The sequence below is a fragment of the Lynx rufus genome, unplaced genomic scaffold (genome assembly GCF_022079265.1).
Source record: "Lynx rufus isolate CCGP_SWC_20201006 ecotype Redwood Valley unplaced genomic scaffold, mLynRuf1.p SCAF_15, whole genome shotgun sequence".
Lineage (NCBI taxonomy): Eukaryota > Metazoa > Chordata > Mammalia > Carnivora > Felidae > Lynx > Lynx rufus.
In genome coordinates, this window is record NW_025814829.1 from 40571572 (window position 1) to 40598247 (window position 26676).

General features: G+C 36.2%; 1 protein-coding gene across 1 annotated transcript in view; it reads left to right on the forward strand.

The window, feature by feature from the left end:
• The window catches only part of SWT1 (SWT1 RNA endoribonuclease homolog), a 101538-nt gene that overhangs the window by 41131 nt on the left and 33731 nt on the right, over positions 1-26676 (forward strand). The window contains exons 12-16 of the mRNA XM_047076904.1: positions 834-997; positions 2241-2379; positions 6912-7060; positions 13326-13513; positions 18307-18438. Coding sequence (XP_046932860.1) covers positions 834-997; positions 2241-2379; positions 6912-7060; positions 13326-13513; positions 18307-18438 — 772 coding nt within the window. The remainder of the gene's footprint in view (positions 1-833; positions 998-2240; positions 2380-6911; positions 7061-13325; positions 13514-18306; positions 18439-26676) is intronic.

Below are 26676 nucleotides of genomic sequence, written 5' to 3' on the forward strand. Positions count from 1 at the left end.
TTATTGAAATCTTTAATATCATATGGACTTTTTATATGTAATTGTATAAAAATTGACATATATACATGCTACTTATTTGACCCCTTTGGTACTAAAATTTCTTTTGTCATAATATTCAAAATGACATTTAGAAGAAGTAACAGGATATTTTGGTTTCTGCTTTTTCAGGGGTAACATGCTTTCAGTTTGCCCTTCGTATTACTACCACTTTAAGTCCTTAGTATTTGTAGAGATAAGCCACTTAATGTTTTGAGTTTTGCCATAAAGAAATTGCAGCTGCCTTCAGGCATCAAATTAATAATGTTAATGAAATGAGGTCAATTAAAATAATAAAACCTTACTTTAAAAGGGGAGGGCATAAAGGTAGTTAAACCAGAGATTCTCGTCCTTTCAAAACAATTTACTGATGTGAGCTGCAATGGGAAGAATATACTATTTTTGGACGAAAGCACACTTTGATCCATAATTCTTCATTTTCTATTATAAATAGATGCAAAGCATTCTTTTAATTTTTCCTTTTTTGAAAATACAATTGAATTGTGGTTAAAATATCACACATTTCTTAAATTCCTATTTTAGTAAATATATTTAGTTGCCTTTTGTCAAAAAGGTAAAGCATTTGCTAATGTGATATGTTTATATCTAAAATAATTACAGATACATGTTTCTAAATACTGTTTGAAAAGTTGAGTATTGATTTGGTTTCTGTGTAATTTAGGTACTAAATTTATGTACATAAAATGCTTATTATTTATGGCCAAATGCTAATTTTAAAACAATAAAATATTTACTGTGAGTGTCTTAAATAAAGCCTGTGACTCTTTGTTTTAAAGAAGCGACACCATTAGAAGAGAGCTATAAGGGAGAATCTGTACATTCCAGACTACCCATTCTACTTGAAAGCATCATATCTGATCTTGAAAAATCTCTTGGAACAGCTTTATCTTCAATACTAGAAACAGAAATGAAAATTGCTTTTGGAAACCTCTGGATGGAGGTGATTATTTCAACTCTCTTAGTTGACAAATTTCTTTTTCGTTGCTAAAGATTTATGACCTTATCTTAAGAAATAGGACATGTATATGTGTAAGCTTCATTGTGATAATTTATATCCCATTATATTTTTTCATATAGTTTCTAAATAACTTCTTGAAAACTAAATGGTGGACATTTCCTATAGATTAAGAACTATATTTTGTCATTTAATTTTTTTTCAATGAGCAGGTATTTATTATGTATCTACTGGTGTCAAACACATTGCCCCCATGGAGCTTAAATTGAATTCAGAAAAACTTCTCTCATGTTTAGTTTATTTGAGTTAAAATGTTTAGTATAGGGAATCCCCATTGCAATGTGTATTCAGAAAAAGAAGTGTATATTTTGGCTTATGTCATATAAATAATCAAAGTATATCAAAGTATAAATATCATATCAACAAGATATTTTGTATTTTCTAGATTCACATCTTTTCTGCAGATAGTAAAACACCACATTTGGCAATAGTGGCCCTTTTAGTTTAGTTAATGTTTGTTTGCTATTCATATGTATAGCTAGGAGGAACAGTCCCCCTCAGTTGTAGATTCTAATAACTTGTCAATATGATGTTTTTGCTGCTTGATTATATGATCAAGTCTTGAGCGAAGATGATGAGGAATGATCAAAAGATTCTAGGAGGGTTGACTTAAATTGGATTGGATATTTTGTAATAGAGTCTAGGAAAGTCATTGCATATGAATAATTCAAAAAAGGATGTGCTGACATCTTGTAGTGCTAAATGATGAATCTCCTTTATAAACATGCCTTTGCAAGAGTGTAGCAAGTGTTAGTGCTAGCTGACGTCTTTTTTCTGTATAGATTTTCCCACAGCTATGTGAAATAATTAGATTGATTTCCTCCTAGAATTGACTATGTTGGAAAGTAAATTGAGTATCTTTCCTGATTAAAACTATGCTTCTTCTGATTAAAACAGTGCTTTCGTTTTGCACAGTTTCTGAAACTATAAGGATTAATACTAATCTGAATTTTACAAAAACAATTTGCAGTGGAATTAGAATTTTAAGATCACAATTTTAAGATCACAAGGCTTTTAATAGAATATCTCTTAGTTTAAAAAGAATTCAACTAACTGTATTTTTCCCAGAAATATATATAGATATTTTTAAGTAATTCCTAAGTACTTTTTAATAATAGGAATAATAAATAAATTAGTAGGTAGTAATTTTTCCTAAATACTTTTTTAGATGCTGTACTTGAAACCACCATGGACTCTAATTCATTTATTACAGTGCTTTAGAAAACATTGGTTGGCTGTATTTGGATTAGTTATGGAGAAGAACGTGCTTTTAACCATTGAGAGCCTATATGAAAATCTCTGTAAAGGTATGAATTTTTTATTTTGTCTTTAGCAATGTTGTGTTAAAGTCAGACTAGCAGATATTTTCCATGGAATGTGAAGGTGAGTTAATAAGAAATTGGTCAATTATTTTTTAACCATTTACACTTCTAATTACTAAAGGGAGTTTATGGAAGCTGAATGAATGAAGTTCATAGAGCTTATGACCATTAATGGTATCACCACTGTTGATATTCCTGGATATAGTGAATATTTAGTTTTTTATAATGTTTGAAAACTTTTAAAACCGTATTTTATTCAGGTATGAAAATAGAATTTAGACTTTTTTTTCATTTCTCACTGTGTTTAACACACAAACTTTGACCCCATTTCATGTACTAATTTTAGAAATAGTATATCAAAGTATGTATCTAAAATATATGGTTTAGGAAATAGAAAGTGTTTGTCTTTGGTATATAGTGAGTTCTAGAACCAGAAGACACTAGAGTCAACAACTTAGTTGGTGATTTTTAAGCCATGTTGCACAGAACCTTCTTGAAATGCCTCTGGAGCTGCCACAGATTGGAGATGGAAAGGCTAACTGGGAGCCTGGAAAGTTGGCGGGCCTTTAGCCCTCAACCCCAGCTTTAGCCATGCAGTTTTCTTTTATCAGTTTATATATGGAGAATCCATGTAGGTTTTGAAGAAAATGTTTCTCTGCTAAGAAAAAAAAGATGGGAAAAGCACTGATCAAATGTTACAAGAGCCCATGTTTTATAATCAGGTAAACTATCCCTAAGAGGTAAGTGATTGTCCAAAGTCAAACTACTGGATTTTTCTTGCTATACCTTTAAAAAGCAAAATGTGTGTAACAATTATTGGGATGTTCAGTTTGTTCTGGACTTTTTTTTAACTCCTCTAACATGATCTGTTCTGTTTATTATTTTCCTGTATTGGTTATATCCTGTCTGCTTTTGAAAAATAACTGTGAATATAGAGGACTATTAAATAACAACCTGAGTACTTGAGGATTTAAGCTAAGTTTAAAGGCACAAGAGCCAGGTAGTGAAGAATAAGATAATTTCATCATAAAACATATGCAAACAATTAATATAAAACTTGATTTAACACTAATCCTCCTGGAAGCTAAAACAAAACACAAACAAATATATTCTGTGGGAGGTATACCATGGCTATCTTTCCCTTGAAGTGTAACCTTTTGGGAAATGTTTTATATCTTTGGAAATTACTTCAGGGGATTTAAAGTACCTGGTCCAATGCCTTATGACTTTTAAAAGTTACCAAGTTTTTAAAAATCTTTATTTTGAGAGAGAGAGCATGGGAGGGGAAGAGAGAGAGAGAGAGAGAGAGAATGAATCCCAAGCAGGCTCCACACTGTCAGCACAAAGCCTGATGTGGGGCTTGAACTCACGAATCCTGAGATCATGACCCTGAGATCACTACCTGAGCCGAAATCAAGAGCCAGATGCTGAACTGACTGAGCCAGCCAGGCACCCCTAAAAGTTACCAATTTTTAAAAGACATTTTAAAAATTTAAAGATAATTTAAAGATAATTCTTTAACTATAGAAGATATTTATAGGTGGTATTATTATATAAGAGAAGAGACAGGGAATGACTCCTTGGACATGCCTTTAAACCAGTTTTTATAAAACATATAGAAATGTCTTTCATATCTTAAGTAGAAGCATAATTTAGTTCTATCAAAAGAGAAAGCCCATAATTCATGTATGATCTTGAATAAGATTTACTTTAAAGAATGGCATATTTAGTTGCCATTTTTCTCTTTTTCCAGGGGTGGGCAGTGTTTGTCTTTTGCACACAGCTTAGAGGTAGTAGGTAATAGGAGAGAATGAAGAGATGATGGCTGTTCCTTTTGCTAAAAAGTCTTTTTTGGAATCATTGTGTGCATAATTTATTGATCCTTGGTCTAGAAGAATCTAATGCCTAATGTGTACTGACTTGTGAAGAATATATAATAGAACTATAAAAGTGCCTTCTGCTCTAAAATAATTTTAAGAAAAGTCACAGTTTATGATTTTGTTTACTGTCTTTTAATAGTATACTCAGCTGTTAAATTATGATTGTGTTTAACTTCAGTAATCCCAAAGAATGTATCCTTAGATCAATTCATAGAAAATTGTGTGGAAAATGACTAGTAGCATTTCCTGATTTTGTTATCCATACTAACTTTAGTCAAAATGATTATTGACCTTACATAAGCATTAAAGTATTTCAACCATGTAGATTTCTTTTTATGTTGTGTCTAGGTACTGAATTTATCATTGTTATTTCCCTTCAGCACATTATCTTAGTAAAGACTTTTTGTGAGACAGAAATCAAATGATTAATTCAAGGCTACAAGCCTAACTGAACATTGACTGACTTGGAGAAGCACCCTTGAAAGAAATTGTGCCCAGTTTCTTTTCCTCAGGAGATTTACTAGGTTCATCAAATCTACATTCTGTCCTTTGTGTAGCATTTCTTATCTGTCTTTTCCCACAGGAATTTAAACTAGTCATTGACTTTAAAAATAACTAAGTGTTTTGTAAGGAAATATACTTGTTTGTTTTATTTGATAAAGGGGAAGCCAGAAGCCTGGCTATAGCCATCACATTAGATTAGAACTTCTGAATATTGTATAATTAATTAATTAAATCTACTTTTGATTTTTATTTGATTTTTCAGTAATTTCCAAGAAAATACTTGTTTTTGTTTTTGTTTTTTATATTAATTAATTTATTTTTATTTAAATGTTTATTTTTTTATTAAAAGTATTTTTTAATGTTTATTTTTGAGAGAGAGAGAGAGACGGGGTGTGAGTGGGGGAGAGGCAGAAAGAGAGGGAGACACAGAATCTGAAGCAGGCTCCAGGCTCTGAGCTGTCAGCATAGAGCCTGACACCGGGGCTTAAAGTCAGGAACTGTTCGAACATGACCTGGGCCAAAGTTGGACACTTAACCAACTGAGCCACCCAGGCACCCCTTAAATGTGTGTTTGCCTATTTATTTAGAGAGAGAGTGAGTGAGCACACATGTGTGAGTAAAGGAGAGGCAGAGAGGGACAGGAAGAGAGAATCCCAAGCAGGCTCCACGCTGTCAACAAGGAGCCCCACACAGGGCTCAGTCCCGTGAACCATGAGATCATGACCTGAGCCGAAATCAAGAGTCAGATGCTTAACTGACTGAGCCACCCAAGCACCACTCTAAGCAAATACTTACATAAATGATACAGAGCAACTATTTACTTTTTTAAACTCATAGTACCAGTGAAAAACCATGCTGGTGTTTCAGAATATAAACCATACTGGTCTCTCAAGTTTCTCTGAAACGGAGAACCTTAAAAGGAAACAAAACGGGCGCCTGGGTGGCGCAGTCGGTTAAGCGTCCGACTTCAGCCAGGTCACGATCTCGCGGTCCGTGAGTTCGAGCCCCGCGTCGGGCTCTGGGCTGATGGCTCAGAGCCTGGAGCCTGTTTCTGATTCTGTGTCTCCCTCTCTCTCTGCCCCTCCCCCATTCATGCTCTGTCTCTCTCTGTCCCAAAAAATAAATAAATGTTGAAAAAAAAAAAAAAGGAAACAAAACAAATACATTGTAGCATGGTTATTTTAAATGGCTTTGAAAAGTATGTGTGTGTGTATATATGTGTGTGTGTGTGTGTGTGTGTGTGTGTACACACACACACATATATACACATATATATAAAATATATGGCACACGTATATTATATATATATATAATATATGGCACATGTATATTATATATGGCACTCTACCCTAATAAGGAAAGAATTTTTCAGTTCTGGGCTTTGATGTTGTTAGAAATTTGCTTAACTTCATTGCTCATAACTTTTAAAATCTTTGAAATTATTGTCACCACCTCTGAGAACTTAATGTAAGTAATTTTAGTTGAGAGAAAATTGTTATACCTTTAAATTATTTCTTGTAGATTAACTCACTTTGCTAATTTATAAGGAAAAAAATACTGCTGGCTTATCTTGCCCACAGCTGTTACTCAGATTATTTATATTTTTGCTAAAGTTGTGTTGAGCGAAGAGAGAAAATGTTATTTTCAATAAATCTAGTATTACATTTGATGTAATGGAATTTGAAGTTAAATCTCTATGTGATTAACTAAGTTGGTTATGAGAGGGACTGCATGTAACTTACCTGCTTACCCCGAAAATGTGACTCTTCTGATGCCTGCATAGCAATCTGTATATGAAACAACCTCAGTTTTGAAAATCTGTAGTTTAACTTGTTTGGTAATTATCTCTCTTTTCTGAAAAGTATAATGTTCTTTCACTTTAAAGTTTACTATGTTGAGGGTTCTCCTGGAATCTGAATCCAGAATACCTGGATCAACTCCAAGAACTTTGTCTTTAGCTAAATTTAATTCTAATGTTTTTTACACCCAAGAAATAAATTAGGAGTAGGGTATAGGTGTAAATGCATACTTTTCTTAAGTTTCATAATTAACTTTAGATTGGCTTTCCAAAACACATTTTTATACTGTATACTCATTCTTACATATGTTTTCCTTCTTAATTTCTGTTACCAGCTAACAAGGCAGTGGATTTTACAACAGTGAAATTTCTGCTTCAGGATTCTAAAAGTTTGTTACATGCTTTCAGTACAAGGTCAAATTATGATGGTATTCTTCCACAGGCCTTTGCTCAAGTTAACAAACTACTCCAGACATTTGCAGAGGTAAGTTACCTTTGGAATGCCATTTAGAGGAGCTAATTACATGTGTTCTAAAAATGTATTAGCAGATAACAGAGATAGAGGATATTTTAATTGTAACTTACTTGAACACACTAAGGGAGTAGGTATATCTTAAGTGAATTGAAGGAAAGTAAGCAATTTTTATTACAAGTTATACAACACATCCTCTTAGGTGTAGTATGTGTTTTGTACATCACCAGTAAGGAAAGAACATACTTGCTTAAGAGAATATCTCATGAAGTAAAAGAAGCATCTTTTTAATAAACTAATAAGAAATATGTGATAATTCCTATGGAAAGAATTGACTTAAGGGGTGAAATTATCTTTTGGGTTAAGATGACCAAAATATTGGTACTTGTATTTTTCCATGGCAAATGTGACTTCGAGAATTATTGGTAGGAAAGAATGGACCTGTGAATTTAGGGGATTGCAGCTTGATCTGTGACTGGAGTTGTGTAGGGAAAAATACATTATCCTCTCCCATCACAGAACTGAGCCCTAAACCCTATCTTTAGTGAAACAAACATAGTGAACAAGATGGAACGTTCAGGATACTCATAGGCTTATCAGTCTTTGGATTAAGATTATTGAAAACTTAAAAAAATAGGATTGATTGAAATAAAAATAATAATGAATGTCAAGTTTTAAGTTCCTTTCATCAATTGGAAACCTAGAGATGGGAGTTACCATGAAAATGTGGTGTTAAAATTTAGTGCTGTTTATCAGATAATGGTATGCCTACTATATGTTGCCCACTGAGTGTTTAAAAATATTGAATTGTTATTTATTCCTGGATCCTGATTTTCCAGTTGCTACATTAGCAAGAGATTCATGAAGGCCACTGGTGAAGAATCTATATCCTCATTAGTGCTTTTCCCTTAACACCTGGCATTAATGTGATTGCTGGAAACAACCTGTGATGTTTCCACAATTAGAGCTCTGAAGCATTTCTCCTTTATTTTCATGTTTAGAAACAGTTCATTGTCTGAGTCAGCCAGGAACTTTGTGATTTAGCTTGGGCTTTTAAAATATACTTTCAGGGGCACCTGGTGGGCTCTGTCTGTGGAGTATGCAACTCTTGATCTCGAGGTCATGAGCTCGAGCCCCACATTGGGGGTAGAGATTACTTTAAAATAAAATTAAATATTTAAAGTAAAATACACTTATGGTAGGAGTTGTTTTGTAGAGTGCATTAGATTTATTTGGTATATGACCTAAATACTTAGTCCTGTCTCAGTAACTTGAGCAACAAATAGATTACCTCCAGGGATAGGGTATCTGAATACAGTAACTGTAAAATAATAATAACAACAACAACAAAAATTAAAAAAATAAATAATCCCCCCCAAACTTTATTTACCAAATGTAGAAAATTAGGAAAATAGGGATATTCATTTGTTTGCTTCTGAGAAGGCTTGTGAGAAAACAAAATGGAAAGTTAACCAAAAGGATTATTTTCGAGATTTTTATATAAATGAGGTGGAACAGGAAAAGGAGACATACATTTTTCTTTTTTCTTTTTTAAGTTTATTTATTTATTTAGGTAATCTCTGCATGCAACATGTGGCTCGAACTGGTGCCCCTACAGTATTCTTTTATAAGCCTTCCAACCATCAAAAAATAAATAAATAAATAAGGCTTGCTCTGCCAGGATGTTAGAATCATGAAAGTCAGTCTTCTTAAACTTTAGACCTATATGCCTCAGGATCCCCATCCTGGCTAGTTATGTCTTTAACCTCTGGTTATTTAACCCCTCTGAGCCTTAATTTCTTCTTTTGTAAAATGAATATAATAATCTGTGTCTCAGAACTGTCACGAGAATTAAATATACATTAATACTTGTAAAGCACTTAGTGCCTCACACAGAGTGAGTGCTATGTAGGTGTTTGATAAAGGAATCCATCTACATACTTGCACACATCACTATTTGAGAACTGAGGAAAAGAGGCAGCATGTGATGATTTAAGAAACATATCTCAGAACAAAATATGTCTTTCATTCATGTATATGTTATAGTTCATGATTCATGTAAACAGGCAAAACCAGAAAGAATAACTTTTTCTTTTTGTCTTCCTGCACCCAAAGATAGAAAAGGGTAACATTTACTTTTATTTTGGAGAGAGATCATAATCTCATAGATTGCTGAAGGTCAAGTCCTGTTTGTGAGTCTTACCAGCTGTATGACCTTGCATGAGTTACTTACCCTTTCTATGTCTCAGTTATAAAATATGGATAATCATAGTATCTGTTTGATAGGGTAGTTGTGATGATTAAAAGAGCTAATAGATGCAGAGTTCTGGGACGCCTGGCTGACTCAGTCAGTGGAGCATGCGACTCTTGGGGTTGTAAGCTCAAGCCCCACGTTTGGTAGAGAGATTATTTTAAAAAAATAAAATCTTTGAAATAATAGATACAGGGGCACCTGGGTGGCTCAGACACTTAGGCACCTGACTCTTGATTTCGGCTCAGGTCATGATCTCATAGTTCATGAGATCAGTCCCTGCATCAGGCTCTGTGCTGACAGTGCTGGAGCCTGCTTGGGATTCTCTCTCCCCCTCTCTCTGCCCCTCCCCTACTCTCTCTCTCTCAAAATAAATAAATAGACATTTTTAAAAAATGACTGGGTGGCTCAGTCATTCAGCCTCTGACTTCTGCTCAGGTCATGATCTCACAGTTGGTGAGTTTAAGTCCCACATTGGATGAGCACGAGCTTTGGGTGAGCTTGTGCCCTGCTTTAGGTGAGCTCAGGAGGAGTGGAGAGAGAGGGAGAGAGAGAATCCCACGCAGGCCCCACTCTGTCAACATGGGAGCCCAAACCCACAAACTGTGAGCTCGTGACCTGAGCCGAAATCAGGAGTCAGATGCTTAACCCACTGAGCCACCCAGGCACACCTCCCCCAAGGTGATATTTTAAAAAAATTATTTGAATCAATAGTATAGCAGTTTATTCTGCTCAGTATCATTATTATAAATATTTAAAATATTCTTAGGGGCACCTGGGTGGCCCAGTTGGTTTAGTATCTGACTCTTAATTTCAGCTCAGGTCATGATCTCACAGTCAGGAGATCGAGCCCCTCATAGGGCTCCACTCTCAGTGCTGTTTGGGATTCTCTCTAGCCATCTCCTTCTGCCCCTTCCCCTGCTCTGCTCGTGTGTGTGTGTGTGTGTGTGTGTGTGTGCGCACTCTAAAATAAAATAAAATATGCTTAAATATTTTTCATTGTCCATGCTATTTACTGCACTACCTCTTTCTGTCAACCACCAAACTTCTTAAAGAGCAATCTATAACCATGGTTTCCATTTCTTCACTCACTTCTTCCTTAATCCTTCACAAGTAGAATTTTACCTCCACACTCTGGTAAGTGAATTAGGTTATCATTTCCTTCTTAATGATCAAATGCACCCTTTTCTCACTCTTTCTTACTCTTTCTCATTTCTCAACCTTTCTTCAGCACTTGATGTTGTCTACCCTTTCTTTCCTGAAACTTCTCTCTTTTGGCTTTTATTGCTATTGAATACTTCTGACTCTTCCCCTATCTCGTTGATCTCTTTTTTTCTTTTTGCTAATTCCCTCCCTCCTTCAATTCGTCTACCCTTGTCCTTCTTTTTTGCTGTATTCTCTCCTAACAATCTCATCTACTTCAGAGGTTTGTCTCCCTTGAGAACAGTTCCCAACTGTGTCTTGTAGGCTGCAGATCTGCATATCCAATTACCTGCTAGCTATCTCTACCCTAAATGTCTTTTTATTCTTCACAGACAACATTCTGAACACAAACTTGTAGTCTGTTTCTCCTCTTTTCTGTAACCAGCCCTTCTTGGCTTTACTGCAGGTGGCCATAAAAATCCAGAAATACAGATAAATATACATTAAATGGCTTACTGCTATTGCACTATGTGACATGTTCAGTGTGTTTTCCTTCATCATCAAGGCATAGTTTAATGTACTGTTTAAAACTGCAGTGAATGTGGCATATTAAAATAGCATTTTCATCACTTCTTGCACATGTATCTGTGATGTGTTGATGTGTTTATATGTTTGACTTTTACTGAATAAAACTGTGTCTTTATATTCTTTGGAGAAATAATAATCAAGGGGGGTTTGATCTATTTCTACTTTATGGACACTTTATATTTGTATTATTTGTACCATTATTCTTCTACGCATCCAGATTCAAAAAATCTTAGAGTCTCCCTGTTCCCTGAATCTAGACTTTAGCCAAATCTATCTAACTTTGCTTATAGCATTACTTACCCCAATTTGAGAAGTCCAGGACAAGAATGCTAAGAGAATTGTCAGCTCTTAAAATTCTGTAAAACATTGCAAATTTCCACAAGTGTCATCTCCATTCCGCCTACACAGGAGCCAACGTCCCCAAACCATCCATTCCTAGAACAGAAGTGAGGCCTTGATGCCATATTCGTCTCCGCCAACACCAGACATGTGGCCAGATTTCACAGGGGTGACCCATGGATATACTGCCATCTTAGAAGCTGTGAGACTAGAGCAGACACAGGTGTTAAGTGGGAGCTGGCTCCACATTCCTTCAGACTAATCTGTACCTGAGCAACAGCTACAGTCTGATACTGGTGACAGCCATTAGCAGGACTGTCATACCCTGGAGCCTTGTTTTGAGCTTCCCTGTTATACTCCCAAGGCTTTGTCTAGGGACTGCATTGGGTGGAGGAGTTGTAAAGGTAGGGGAGGGGGAATGCAGAGGCCCTGTAGACTGGAACAGTGGAATGCATGCCTAGGGCATACAGCCAGCAGTCTCCTTTCCTGGAGGCTCTAGTGGAAGCCGTAGTATTTTTTTGTTTGTTTAAATTTTAGTTCACATACAGTGCAATATTGGTTTCAGAAGTAGAATTCAGTGATTGATCACTTATAACCTATAACACCCAGTGCTCATCCCAAGTACCCTCCTTAGTACCCATCACTCATCTGGCCCATCTCCCCAACTACCTCCCCTCCATCAACCCTTAGTTTGTTCTCTATCGTTAAGAGCCTCCTGTGGTTTGTTTTTCTCTCTCCTCTTTCCACCCCCACTCCACCCCAGTCTTCCCCCATGTTCATCTGTTCTGTTTCTTAAATTCCACATATGAGTGAAATAACATATTTGTCTTTCTCTGATTGAGTTATTCTGCTTAGCTTAATACATTCTAGCTCTTTCTGGCCAAGTCTTTAAAAATGTTTCTTGCATGGGGGACCTGGGTGGCTCAGTCACTTGAGTGTCCAACTCTTTGATTTCAGCTCAGGTCATGCTCCCAGGGTCGTGGGATTAAGCCTCGCATCTAGCTCTGCACTGAGCATGGAGCCTGCTTAAAATTCTCTTTCTCCCTTTGTCCCTCTCCCCCACTCGTGCTCTCTCTCTCTCTCTAAAATGAAAATAAATATTTCTTGCAAAAGTTTTTCTTTTTCTTTTACTGCCTTTTCCTACTTAATTCAAGTTCTTAGGACTCCTCTTCTGAATCATTTTAGTAGCCTCTGACCAGTCTTCATGCCTCTACTTTCTTATGTTCCCATTTGTCTTAGAGTACAGTCCTGAATCTGTCACTTCCTAAGTTAGAAACCTTCAGTGGTTTCTTCAGTGGCATAAGATTTACATGCCATTCTGATTTTTTTTTTTTTAATAATAGCCCTTTGCAATCACATTCTTATTAATGGATTGTAAGGTGCTTGGAGGCTTGATTACACATGTTTATCATTGTATCCTAGGTGTTCTCTGTCTAGTTTAATGCCATACATGTAAAAGTGTTCAAACAGTATTCTTAAGTTGATATTAGCATGTTAGCTAAGAAACGTCACTATAGGGGCGCCTGGATGGATTAGTTGGTTAAGCGTCTGACTTTGGCTCAGGTTATGATCTCATGGTTGGTGGGTTCGAGCCCCAGATAAGGCTTGCTGCTGACAGCTCAGAGCCTGGAGCCTGCTTCAGATTCTGTGTTTCCCCCTCTCTCTGCCCTTCCCCCACTCACACTCTGTCTCTCAAAAACGAATAAACGTTTAAAAAAATTAAAAAAAGAGATGTCACTGTAATAAACACATTGGAAATATTGTTTGATATAAGTGGAAAAGGAAAATATTTTTTCTAGCTCTGATGCCTAGATGGGAATATTGTGTACACAGTCAAGGACAAAGAATAGTCAGCATTTCTCGGAAAGCTAGAACAATGTAAGCACAATTGACATTCTGTTTCTCTCATTTACTGATGAAGGACTAGCTGAAATTTATTAATTCTTATTTCCCCAGGTCAAGGCAAAACTTAAGCAAAATCCTTCAGAAACTACAGTGCGTAAAAAGCAAGAAGATACCTCGTTAATGAAATCTAATAACCAAGAAGTCACCATTTTCTCAGGTTCTCATCTTCCCCAGCCCAACAGGCATCAAACAATCTGGTCTACCCTAGAGAATGTTTGGACAACATTATATCAGAACAGGTACTAAATTTCTAAGAATTTTTGAATTCTAGGGTTTTCCATCATTGCTGTTATTCATTGGACAGTTAGTGTTTGGGTTGTGAGTTGAATGCATTAGATTACCTTACTGAGAGGCTTTTACCAACTCGGTGCTTTAGAAACAGTGATGCTTAAATAGGGATGCAATCAGATTCACCTGGAGAGTTTTAAAAATATATATGCCTAGGCTCTGTCCCTAGAAGTTCTGATTCGGTCTGCTAAGACTGAGCTGACACTGCAATAGTGCATAAAAAAAAAAATCTCTCCCGGTGATTCAGATGTGAACTCTTGATGAGAGGCATTTCCCATGTACGTCAAAAACCAGTGAAGGCCACCTAGATTGGCTGAACAAATTAGCAGGATACAAAGCCTTAGTAAAATTTATTTAAAAAAAATTTTTTTAACATTTATGCATTTTTTGAGAATGAGAGAGACAGAGCATGAGCAGGGAAGGGGCAGAGAGAGAGGGAGACACAGAATCAGAAGCAGGTTCCAGGCTCAGAGCAGTCAGCACAGAGCCTAACATGGGGCTTAAACGCCTGGATCATGAGATCATGACCTGAGCTGAAGTTGGACGCTTAACCGACTGAGCCACCCAGACACCCCTAAAGCCTTAGTAAAATTTAAAATAATCTAAGAAAATGTCATTTTGGATTAGGGAAAATTCATATAAGGCTTTTTGAAAAGGAAGATAAATATTTTTATTCAAAAGGAAAAAATGCAGGGCGCCGGGGTGGCTCAGTCGGTTGAGTGTCCCAACTTTTCAGCTCAAGTCATGATCTCACAGTTTGTGAGTTCGAGCCCCACATAGGGCTTGCTGCTGTCGGCTCAGAGTCCACTTCAGATCCTCTGTCCCACTCTCTCTCTGCCTCTCCCCTACTCACACGTGAGCTCTCTCTCTGTCTCAAAATTAAACATTTTTTTAAAGAAAGGAAGAAATGCTTTTATTCCTTTGATACACATGAAATACTATGTTCCTGGTAAAATGAAAAGATAGAGACCAGTTGTGAGTAGTTCTTTAAATGCTGCTGGAGTTAGGGGCGCCTGGGTAGCTCAGTCGGTTAAGCGGACGACTTCGGTTCAGGTCATGATCTCGCGGTCAGTGAGTTCAAGCCCCGCATCGGGCTCTGTGCTGACAGCTCAGAGCCTGGAGCCTGTTTCAGATTCTGTGTCTCCCTCTCTCTGACCCTCCCCTGTTCATGCTCTGTCTCTCTCTGTCTCAAAAATAAATAAACGTTAAAAAAAATTTTTTTTTAAATAAATGCTGCTGGAGTAACTTAAAAAATAATTTAAAACAACTGATTTTAAAGTAGGCCAACAGTCTCTCCCATACTTTCTCCCAAACCCATAACCTTTATATAATTTTATATATATTATATAATTTGCCAGTCATACTGTATGCGGTTTAGTGTGATTTTGGTTCAAGGGTCCAGTGTGACTGTTATTTTAGATTAATACCATCTGTCCTAGCAGCAAAGGAATAGGAGCACTCTTCTTAACCGTCTATTCTCTATTTACAACACTGTAGATTGAGGGCCCATTTTTAGTCCTTGGAATTTTGTATTTTTTATAAAGCAAAGGTTTTGTGTGTTTGTTTTGTCCAGTCTTAACATATTTGTAATGTTTTGGCTAATCAGAGATTCTTGTTAGCTGAAAGTTACCATATATGCTAGGCAGAAATTATCACTTTCAAAATAAAATAGATTAAAGCCATTTGTAAGATGCTTTAATCTTCTCTTCATTTAGAAAATATTTGAATACTGCAGCGCCTGTGTGGCTCAGTTGGTTGAGCATCCGATTTTGGCTCAGGTCACGATCCCAGGGTCAAGGGATCAAGCCCCGTGTTGGGCTCTGCCCTGAGCGTGGAGCCTGCTTGAAATTCTCTTCTCCTTCTCCCTTTGCCCCTCACCCCTGCTCACACATTCTCTCTCTAAAAAAACAAAACAAAACATGGGGCGCCTGGGTGGCTCAGTCGGTTAAGTGTCCGACTTCGGCTCAGGTCACGATTTCGCAGTCCGTGGGTTCGAGCCCTGCCTCGGGCTCTGGGCTGATGGCTCGGAGCCTGGAGCCTGCTTCCGATTCTGTGTCTCCCTCTCTCTCTGCCCCTCCCCCATTCATGCTCTGTCTCTCTCTGTCTCAAAAATAAATAAAACGTTAAAAAAAATTAAAAAATAAAAACAAAACAATTGAGTACTTTTTTACCTTGGAGTTGACCTATAATATATATACGTTTGTGGTGGATGTTAGAATTCTGGGTAATTTCTGTGTAATAGACTTTACTTTGTAGTATTTCAGTACATGAAAAATGCTTATATTGCTTTATCAGCGCATGGTTATTAAAGCCCACTTCATTGCTTCTCATGCCTGATTGTGTACCAGAGTCACTGTATAATTTTCCAATATATTCATGCTTGAGCCTTTCATGTAGAGATGCTCATTTGAAGGTCTGGTAGGCCCTATGTATTTTATGCTTTGAAATACTTTTTCTTTTGGAAAGGTAAAGCTGTACTTATTAACAATTGCATTTCTTTAGATTTTCTAAGTTTTCCCTTTTGCAGACCTGTCAAAATGGTCACCTTTTTCATATATCACTTCTGCGAATGTGGAAAAACAATTTTTTGGTTCTTCAATGCATTAAATATATAATCACCATGTGACCCAGCAGTTCCATTCACAGAGCTATACCCAAATGAACTGAACACAAGTGTTCAAACAAAAACTTACATATGAATGTTCGCAACCATTTGCAATAGCCAAAGTGGAAACAACAGATCCACTGCCCATCAACAGATGAATGGATAAACAAACTGTGGCCTGCCATAAAATGTTTGTATCTATAAAATGGAATCTTTCTCAGTCATAATAATGTATTGACACCCATTATAATGTGAATGCATATTGAAAACATGCTAATGTTAATGTTTAAATGTTAATGTTAAATGTTAATGTTTAAAATGGAATCTTTCTCAGTCATAATAATGTATCGACATCCATTATGACGTGAATGCATATTGAAAACATGCTAATTGAAGGAAGCCAGACACAAAGGTCACGTGTTTTATAATTCCATTTATTTGAAATATCCATAGTAGGTAAATCTGTAGAGATAGAAAATGGATTAGTGGTTACCAGGAACTGGGGGGAGGGAGGAATGATGAATGACTGCTTAATGAATACAGGATTTCCTTCTGGAGTGATGAAAATAGTCTTGATTAGATAGTGGTGATAGTTGCAGACAGTGTGAACTACCAAATGCCACTGAATTTGGAACACTTTAGAATTGTTAAAATGGTAATTTTATGTTTTACCACAATTTTTTTTTAAATTTTATTTATTTTGAGAGAGAGAGAGAATGTGAGCAGGGGTGGGGCAGAGTGAGAGGGGGAGAGGGAATCCCAAGCAGGCTGCATGCTGTCAGCACAGAGCCTGATGTGGAGCTTGATCCCACAAACTGTGAGATCATGATCTGAGCCGAAATCAAGAGTCAGACATTTAACCAACTGAGCCACCCAGGCACCCCTATTTTACCACAATTATTTTAAAAAGTGCTTTGGAAAGTACTGTGAAGTAGGGGAGAAACTTCCCTTGAATGCTACTACCTAAAGGTAACCCAGTAGTTAACATTGTTACTGTTATGTACACCCAGCTTTGTTTTTAGGCATGTATATTAGTTTCCTGGGGCTGCCATAGCAAATTACCACAAGCTAGATGGTTTACAATCATAGAAATTTATTCACTCACAGTTCTGGAGGCTGTAAAGTCTGAAATCCAGGTGTCTGTAGGCTCTATTCTATTGGGAAGTTTGACTAAGATCTTAAGGTCACATTCTGAGGTTCTGGGTGAACATGAATTTGGGGGGCATACTGTTCAACCCACTACAGCATATGTTTTGACTTTTTATATGGTGGTTGTTATGTTACATAAATAAATTTTGTATACCTTTATGTTTCTAATGTATAGATGGCGTATTATTTTAATTGTTCTTTGTTATTTCGTCAGGTGGCTAATTCACTATTTACTTAGCACTTTTTATATTGCTGAACATTTACATGGTTACTAATTGTTTACCAAATGCAAAATTATTATTAATATGTGATAGATTTCTAAAATTGGAATGATCAGAGTAAAGTATATTAACATTTATAACTTCTAGTTTCAGCAAACAGGTAAATCTGCATCTTTTCTGCATCCTTATGTACTGGAGCACTGACAATACTTATGTACTGACCTGAATGTAGATCAATAGTATTACTTCCAGGGATGCCTGGGTGGCTCAGTCAATTAAGCATCTGACTTCGACTCAGGTCATGATCTCCCGGTTCTCAGATTGGAGCCCCTCATCGGGCTCTGCACTGACAGCTCAGAGCCTGCAGTCTGCTTCAGATTCTGTTGTGTGTGTCTCTGTCTGCCTCTCTCTCTCTCTTAAAAAATAAACAAGTAAATGTTTAAAAAAATACTATTACTTGCATGTCTTATGGTCTTTTGATATGAAACATTATTCCTATAGCTTTTACAGTATTACTTTAGATTAGACGCATATAGTCATTGACCTAGATCCTCTGCATGAATGGTAGCCTGGACATTCACAAGTCAGTGTCTTTTATTTCTGATTTAAATAAATCAGGATAATGAGAGAAGAGTTATAAATATTACCTTATTTTATATATTATAAATGGAAATGCTTGAATTACAATAAATAGTGCATATTTTAAAAATTAAATAAATAAATAATGCATATGTACTTATGAGTATCTTTTTTTTCCACTCTATTTTAGCATGGATGTATTTCAAAGATTGGGCTCAAATGCAGCTTTGACTTCTTCAAAAATAGCATCATTTGAGGAAGCATTTGTATATCTTCAAAAGTTAATGGCAGCTGTGAAGGATATTCTTGAAGGAATTCAGAGGTAACCACTAATTAATTTTGAAGTTTCATTTATTTTCTCTTTCTTCTAAGTTGACTAGCTTTTGCAGAGGTGCTGGGAGCCTTTCAGCAAGATTTATAAGCTAATGACCTTTAGATTTCACTTTTCCCTCTCCTTTGCAAAGAATTCTCTATTTGTAGTTTGGACCACAAGAATGTTTCTAGTTTTTTCCTTTCTAGAAAAAACATACCAGGTTTGAAGCTTCGTAAAGAACTTTATTTTCATTATGGTGCAGCTGTAGCTGTGAAAACAGTGCCTGGTGTATAATGGGCACTCAGTAATTACTTGTTGAAAAATAATGCTTAGGTAATTATCACTGCCCTTTAAATACAAATATGTGTTACTATTTGAATACAGTCTCACAGTACCACCAAATGAAGAAGTTTGAGACGGAACATAATCTTTTTTTTTTTAACGTTTATTTATTTTTGAGACAGAGAGAGACAGAGCATGAACGGTGGAGGGTCAGAGAGAGGGAGACACAGAATCTGAAACAGGCTCCAGGCTCTGAGCTGTCAGCACAGAGCCCGACGCAGGGCTCGAACTCTCAGACCGTGAGATCATGACCTGAGCAGAAGTCGGACGCTTAACCAACTGAGCCACCCAGGCACCTGAGATGCAACATAATCTTAATGATGCTTTGAGACTTATATTTATGTGATTATTTTAAATATTTGTGAAGCATATAGAAAACATAGTGCCAGAAAGCTGTAGAATGGACTGTAGCATAAAGTCAGATGTTTTCTTTTGCGGCAAGAAAGGAGAATACAAAGCTTAATCCTGCAATTATTTTGATATGTACCAAAATTGCTTGACCTGAGTTCAACATGCAGCTTGCTAACAGAAGACTACTCTTCTTTATAGATTAAAAAACAAAACCAAAAACTCAAAACTGATTTGATTTGATATTATGTCCAAATTTTAAAAACTTGGTATTTTTTAAAACAACAGTAGTTTTTGAGTTTTTTTTCTTTTCTCTTAAGGGTTTTTGGAAACTTCATCTCATTGTTAATGCACAGAGCATTTGTACCACTTTTTGGATCACAGTTGGCTAAATGATTCTGAGAATAGCTTTTTGGGAGGCACCTGGGTGGCTCTGTCAGTTAAGTGTCTGACTCTTGGTCTATGTTCAGGTCATGATCTCACAATTCTCTGCACTGACAGTGTGGAGCTTGCTTGGGATGCGCGCTCTCTCTCTCTCTCTTTCCCAAAAATAAATAAACTTAAAAAAAAAAGAATAGCTTTTTGGTACTCTTAAGTTACTAATGGATTGAAGAGGTGGAAGATCCCAAGGGCAAGTTAAATATTATCTCTAAGCGCAAATAGCACCCCCCCTTTTTTAATGTAAAGCAATACTAAATAAGAGTAGCTTTATGAGGGAGAAATATTCAATTTTTGTTTTAGCTATGCAAAAGCTATTTCACATTCTAGGTTGCACAAAAGCCATTCTTGACACTACTTTTTTCTACAGAAAGTAGGGATAGCAATCTATATTCAATTACTCAAAAAACGTTTATCAAGCACCAGTTATCCTTGACATCATACCAGGCTCTGGGGCATTAAGGATGAATTCAGTGTGATCTCTGACTCCAAAGAGCTCGTGGAAATCATGAAGTCACGTTACAAAAGAAAATTAACAGGGGCGCCTGGGTAGCTTAGTCAGTTAAGTATCTGACTCTTGGTCTAGGCTCAGGTCATGATCCAAGGTTTCATGAGTCTGAGCCCTGCATCAGGGTCTGTGCTGGCAGCTCAGAACTTGCTTGGGATTCTCTCTCCCCCTCTCTCTGTCCCTTACCCGCTTGTGCTGTCTCTCTCTCAAAAAAAAAAAAAAAAAATTACAATAGAGTTGTTAATATTCTAATAGGAACATAAGCAGTGAGGAAGGAAGGGTTTGGCAGTAGATGATGTTGTAGGGGAATGTCTTGTGGGCCATTCAGAGCAGTGTCTGCTTTGTCCCATAGGCTACATGTTTAGATCTGTTAATTATGTGCCCAGACAGAAAGGTTTCTAATCCAAAAGCTTTGGAAATATTGTATACTACACTACTCTCTTGCAAAACCAATCTGTATCCATTTACATATTGATGGGTTTTATAAACCTTTGCTATAGAGAAACCTTTTTAATTTTAGGAGCTTTAAACATACAGAATCTCTCTACAGAGATTCTGATGTGATTGGTTTAAATATGTGCCCAGCTATCAGGAGTTTAAAAATTTCTCCAGGTGATTCTAATATGTAGCCAAAGTTGAGAAGCACTAGTTAACTTTCTTAACCCGAGGTTCTCAACAGGTACTGGCAGAATCAGCATCCTCATCACCACCTGGAACTTGTTATAAATGCAAATTCTCAAACCTTGCCAGACCCTACCAAGTGCAAAACTGTGGGGGGTGGGGCCCAGTTGTCTATGTCCTCCCGGTGATTCGCTGCACATCAGAGGCTGAGAACCACTGGTTTAGTGGCTGACTATAATCATCTGGGAGCTTTAAACAAAGAACAGTGGCCAGCCTGACCCTAAACCTATTAAATCTGCTTCTCTGAGCATGGGACCTGGGCATAAGCATTTTTACAAACTCCCCAGGTGATTCTCATGTCAAGCCAGGATTGGGAAATTATAGCATGTAGTACTTACATAAGCTGTGTCTAAAGAAGTAAATGTTTGAGTTTTAAGGATGATATAATTTTGTTATTCTTTCCTCCAAGGACACAATACCTCCAGGAACAAGAAAATATTAGTGGTTCTGCTACTTTTTAGCACGTTACCTGGAATAATAAATTTTCTTGAGCCTCTGTATTCATCTGTAAAAACGGCATAATAATACCTTTCAAAAGCTTTTCACAAAGTTCTTGTGCTTTGAAAGTCAGATGCTGATATAACTTACCAAACCAGTGATTCTCCACTTAATTGTTGGGGAACTTGTTAAAGATAGAGAGTTCTGGATTGTAGTGAAATCACAATATTTGTGGATATTTTTGTAGATGGAGGAAAGTTATATTTTTAACAAGCTTTCCAGGGAATTTATAGGCCCATGGTGGGGGGACTGCATTAAAGAAACTGATCTAACTTCCTGTAATAAATATATTAGAACCACTTTTGCTACCAGTAGAGGGCATTGTAAATAAAAAAGTTTGCTCATTTCAGCATTCATTAATCTACAGGAAACTACTAAAGTCGCGATGTTTTTCTTTTTTTAGACCTTCAAACAATAGGCATTTAAATAAAAATGTAATAGAAGTGAATAATTATTTTTCAAGTGTATATGTAGTCTTAAAACCTTTAATAAACAATCACAGTAAATCAAAATAAATTCAGTTAAAAATTTTGTGGGTGGCCTACTATGGGTAGATTTTTATATTTTTTAAACATTGAAAAATACACTCAACTTTTTTTTTATGTTAAATATAATTTATTGCCAGATTGGTTTCCATACAACACCCAGTGCTCATCCCAACAGATCACTCAACTTTGTAGTAACTGCATATTATTAGGATTTTCTGATGCTTGTGAAAATCGAGTAGTTTCATTGGATGTTGAGATACATACCCAGTGAATATAGCTCAACTCTATTTTATCATAGCAAATCATGCATGATGTTACATTGGGAATCGGTGAGAAGGTGACCTGTTAACCAGGTCCTTCAGTTAAAGAAGTGAATGAAAATGTTTTTATTAAACTAAGAGTTTGGGCTTCTAGTTCCAGATTTATCCCTTTGTAGTTGACTTCAGGCTTGTCACTTACCCCTCTCTAACCCAGTTTCTCTCCTTATTAAGTGAGAATCCTGATGCCTTGTTTAGCAGAATAAATGAGATGATGTATGCGAAAATACTTTTTCAGCCGTAATGTATTTACAAGTGTTAGCTTTTGTTTTCTCCCTAAAGCTGATATGTTAAGTTTGAAATGTTCAAAAATATGTATTTCAATTTTAATGATGCTCTAAACATGATTCTGATTAAGGTGGAAAATATTGGTGGAGCAGTTGTCCATACAGTTATATAATGGGAGCAGAATACCTAAGTTTGCAAAAACTGAAAAAGAGGTGGGAATATTGATGATTCTTACACTTTCTGTATACTTTTTTCTTGGGTGGGAGAGTGAACTTAATTTATTTGCTATTGGTTTGGAAATTGCTTTTTTCTTTCTCATCTTTCCCATTTTGTGTAGATAGGACCAATTTGAGCACTTTTGTTAATGGTTTCTTTATCTAAACACTAGAGAACCAGAGTCAGTACTCTTTCCATGTAGACAAAACTGTATTAAAATTTTTTTTTTAGATCTGTACTATCTAGTGTCATTTTATGCTTTAGTAAGCATGATCAGGTTACTCTCAAGATCACAAAAACCTTTTGCTTGGTATATAAAGGTTATAAAGTTTCGTTTGAAGTGAAAAATTAATTGGAGAGTCATATGGCACATTCTCGAGAAGTTCTACTTCTATAGTAATCAAACAGCATTGTTAAATATTCGTGTACTTAGGGGCACCTGGGTGGCTCAATTGGTTAAGTGTCCTACTTCGGCTCAGGACATGATCTTATGGTTCGTGGGTTCGAGCCTCATGTTGGGCTCTGTGCTGACAGCCCAGAGCCTGGAGCTTGCTTCGGATTCTCTGCCTCCCTCTCTCTCTGCCCCCGCCCTGCTCATGCTCTGTCTCTCTCAAAAATAAATAAATATTTAAAAAATTATTTAAAATATCTGTTTGCTTAAACTGGCATCTCTACAAAGTTAACTAAACAGGTCATGTTCTCCAACTTCAAAGCATACCATAAATGTGTGTAGCTTTGACTCAAAAGTTAATACTCAAAACAACAATGAAAGTGATTTAAGTATGTTTTCGTGTCTGAAGTAGATGATGAGCTGCCTGGTTTGGAAGCAGAGAGGAAAGTGGGGAGTGAACATAGGAAATTGCACTCTGCCTAGATTTTATAATCATGTTTATGTGTTTCACCTTTATAAAATAAGGTTGAAATTATTTAAAAAAAAAGAAAAGAAAAATGGTAGCATCTTGAATCCAAAAATATAAGCAGATCGTGTCTCAATGTGCATATTCATTTTAACACTTGAGTGAACATGTAAAACTGTGCACTTCTGTGTTAATTTAATGAATTCTAGATTTCTAGCTCAGGTAGCTTTAGATGAAGTGTTTGAAATAATGTTTTCTTATTTTCATCTTTTGAATCATATGCGGGGCTGGGAGAGGGAGTTACTATTCATTATAAGTAACTTGTCACATTTTAGAGGGGGGAATGTTCTTATATGAGAGGGTATTTCTTCTTTAGATAACATTTTTTTTTTTCTAGCTGTCATATTTGGTTTGGTTGTTTTTTGAGAGAGAGAGAGAGTGTGTGTGAGTGGGGGATAGCGGGGGGAGAGGGAAAGAGAATTTTAAGTAGGCTCCAGGCTAAGTGCTGAGCCCAACTAGGGGCTCAATCTCTCAACTGTGAGATCATGACCTGAGCTGAAATCAAGAGTTGGACACTCAACCAACTGAGCCACCCAGGTGCCCCTGTTTTGATTGTTTTTAAATGAGGATTGAGTGCTAACTGATGCATTGGGCTTGGTCACGTTCTGGATGGGCTTCATGCCTCATCTTAGAATATGATTTTGGAAAATGAGACTTGTGCTTGGATTTAGGAAAGGAAGATTGTTAATTTTTATCATCTTCAAATGCTTTAATGATCCTCAGAACTTTAGTAACCTCTGTTACAATCCTATGGCTTTGGTTTGAAATATTTTGTAGAGCTGTTTTTGTAAAGCACAATAATAATCATGAAGTTTGGGATTTTTTCAGTCTGTCATTCACATATATTTTTATATTATTAAGCCTCTAGAAATGAATTTTCCTATTTACTTTCTTATGGCATTTTAACATTAGAGCAAAACATTTACTGGTGTAACCATACATGATTCCTCTGAGCAGGAGCCCTTAATCACAGCAGCTTCTCAGATCTGCTAATGATTTAGCCACTTCAAAGAATGTGGAGTTTGCATTTGCAAGAATATTTTATTAACTTCCTAGTGTGTGTTTTGAAGACTGACCTCTTGAGGCTTTTTAGAAAGGTTATTTAGAAAAGGTCCTCCATCAGTTGACACAAAGATAACACTCTTTAGGCTGTTTTATAGATTAAGCTAATTGTTCAAACAAAAGTTTCTCTTAGAGACACGTGTAGAATAGAATGACATTAAAAAGTGGCTTTTCAACATCTCAACTCACTGCAATGTGCAAGGTGTTTAGCCACTGATAAATATTGTCCTTATCTAGAGTGGGGAGGTTTATTGGTGTTTATTTAGGTCTCGCCTATTTTCTTTGAGTCTTGGCCTTTCTACCCTTAGATAATTGCCTTTACCTCTGCTCTCCCATTGGGGTTCCCACATATCACTGCACCTCTTTATCAGACTCTTTTCACACCCCTAGTCCTGTCTGTCATCAAGTGTATCAGTTACTGTGTTGAGTAAGAGAAAAATATAATACAACCTATTAATTAAAAATGAAAGGACTTACTTGCTTCACCTTCCGTACCATCATTTTTTTTTTTTTTTTTTTTTTTTTTTTTTTTTTTTTTTTGAGAGGGAGCGAATGAGTGAGCGGGTAGAAAGGCAGAGGGAGAAGGAGAGAGAGAATTTTAAGCAGGCTCTCCCTCCAGTGCAGAGCCCAGACACAGGGCTCAATGTCATGACCATGAGATCATGACCTGGGTTGAAATGAGGAGTCAGATGCTTAACTGACTGAGCCACCCTGAAGCCCCTCCATGTGATCATTTTGTACTTAACTTTCTTTTAATTTATTTTGTAACCAGCTCCATGGGATTGTGAATACCTTTAAGGAAGAAACTTCACTTATTTTCTTTGTCTTACTTTTGTATATCTAGATATATACCTGCATCACAATGACACATAGTAGATGGGGGGGAAAAGTATTGAATGAGTTCTTTATAGTCTTTCCAGTAGAGGGTATCTTCTTTAGGGCTGAATGCTACCAATAAGTACTACATTATGACATTTGAGGAATAGGTGACATAGACGTTTTAAAAGTGATACAGAAGAGAGAAGTGTAAGCCAAAAAAGGGAAACAGTAAGAAAAGGAGAAAGGAGAATGAAAGAAGAAGATTGAGGAGATAAAAAACGGTATTTATGTCTAGAACAGATGATGGAGCCCCCAGTAATTTTCCCAAATAACTTTTGGGAGTCCCACGTTATCCTTGATTACTTAATCCTGGTCTCTCTGTATCAACTTTATAAATTAGGGTTAGTAGAAGGAAAGATGAAATCTAATGGGAGGGATTGAGATCCAGGGACTATAACCAGACCTTTCTTATATAAGACATATGTAATGTATTATATAAAACATAGACAGTTATTTTATAAGTAAAAACTTTTTTATGTTGTCTGTATTGCAGTTTGATAAACACTGCTCTAACTTAACATTTATATCAAATGTTATATATAATACATAATAAAATTTATATTCGTTAACAAAATATGTGGCATCCACATATTAATCTGACTGAATTACCCAGCATTAGCTGATTTGTTTTAACCTGGCCATTTAATGCTACTGAAGAAAACAGATCACTCATGACTTAATTTTTAGAATAACTAGATTTTATTTGACACATCTGAAGCTCTTACGTATGCTTCCCAGCATTTGTAATTCAGGGACCTTTATTTTTATTCTAAATAGCAGGGGAGTGATGCCATAGTTACTTCTCCCATCCCAAAGCATTTCTAGCTGTTGGTTTTTCTTATTTTAGTGAATAAAATCCAGTTTTGGGTGACAGAGTTAAATATCTGCCATCATAAACTCCTTGATCATAACAGAATTAAGCAATCAAATATAAAGATTACTTTTGAAGACGACAAATATTTGAATTTATTTATGGAGTTGTTTTTATTTAAAACCAACATTCCTTTAAATTTGCCCTTTGTTTGTTGCTGGTTATTTCTACCTAATGATTTATTGATCTCATGTTTGATTAAAATTCCCTGCTATTTAGGTCTTATGTTAAGAAATGCCAAATCCACTTAAAACTATGTTTTTCAGTGGAGCAGATGGGATAAATGACTGACCAAATTAGTGGGGTTAAACATTAGTAAAATAAATGAAAATGAGGGGAAAGTAATTAATTAAAGATGCTGAATAAGTGCTATTGTTGTGATTTTACTTAAATAGTAAGCATAGGAGATAAAGCCAGATGACCAGTTCTAATTCTTTCTTACAGAATAGTTGTA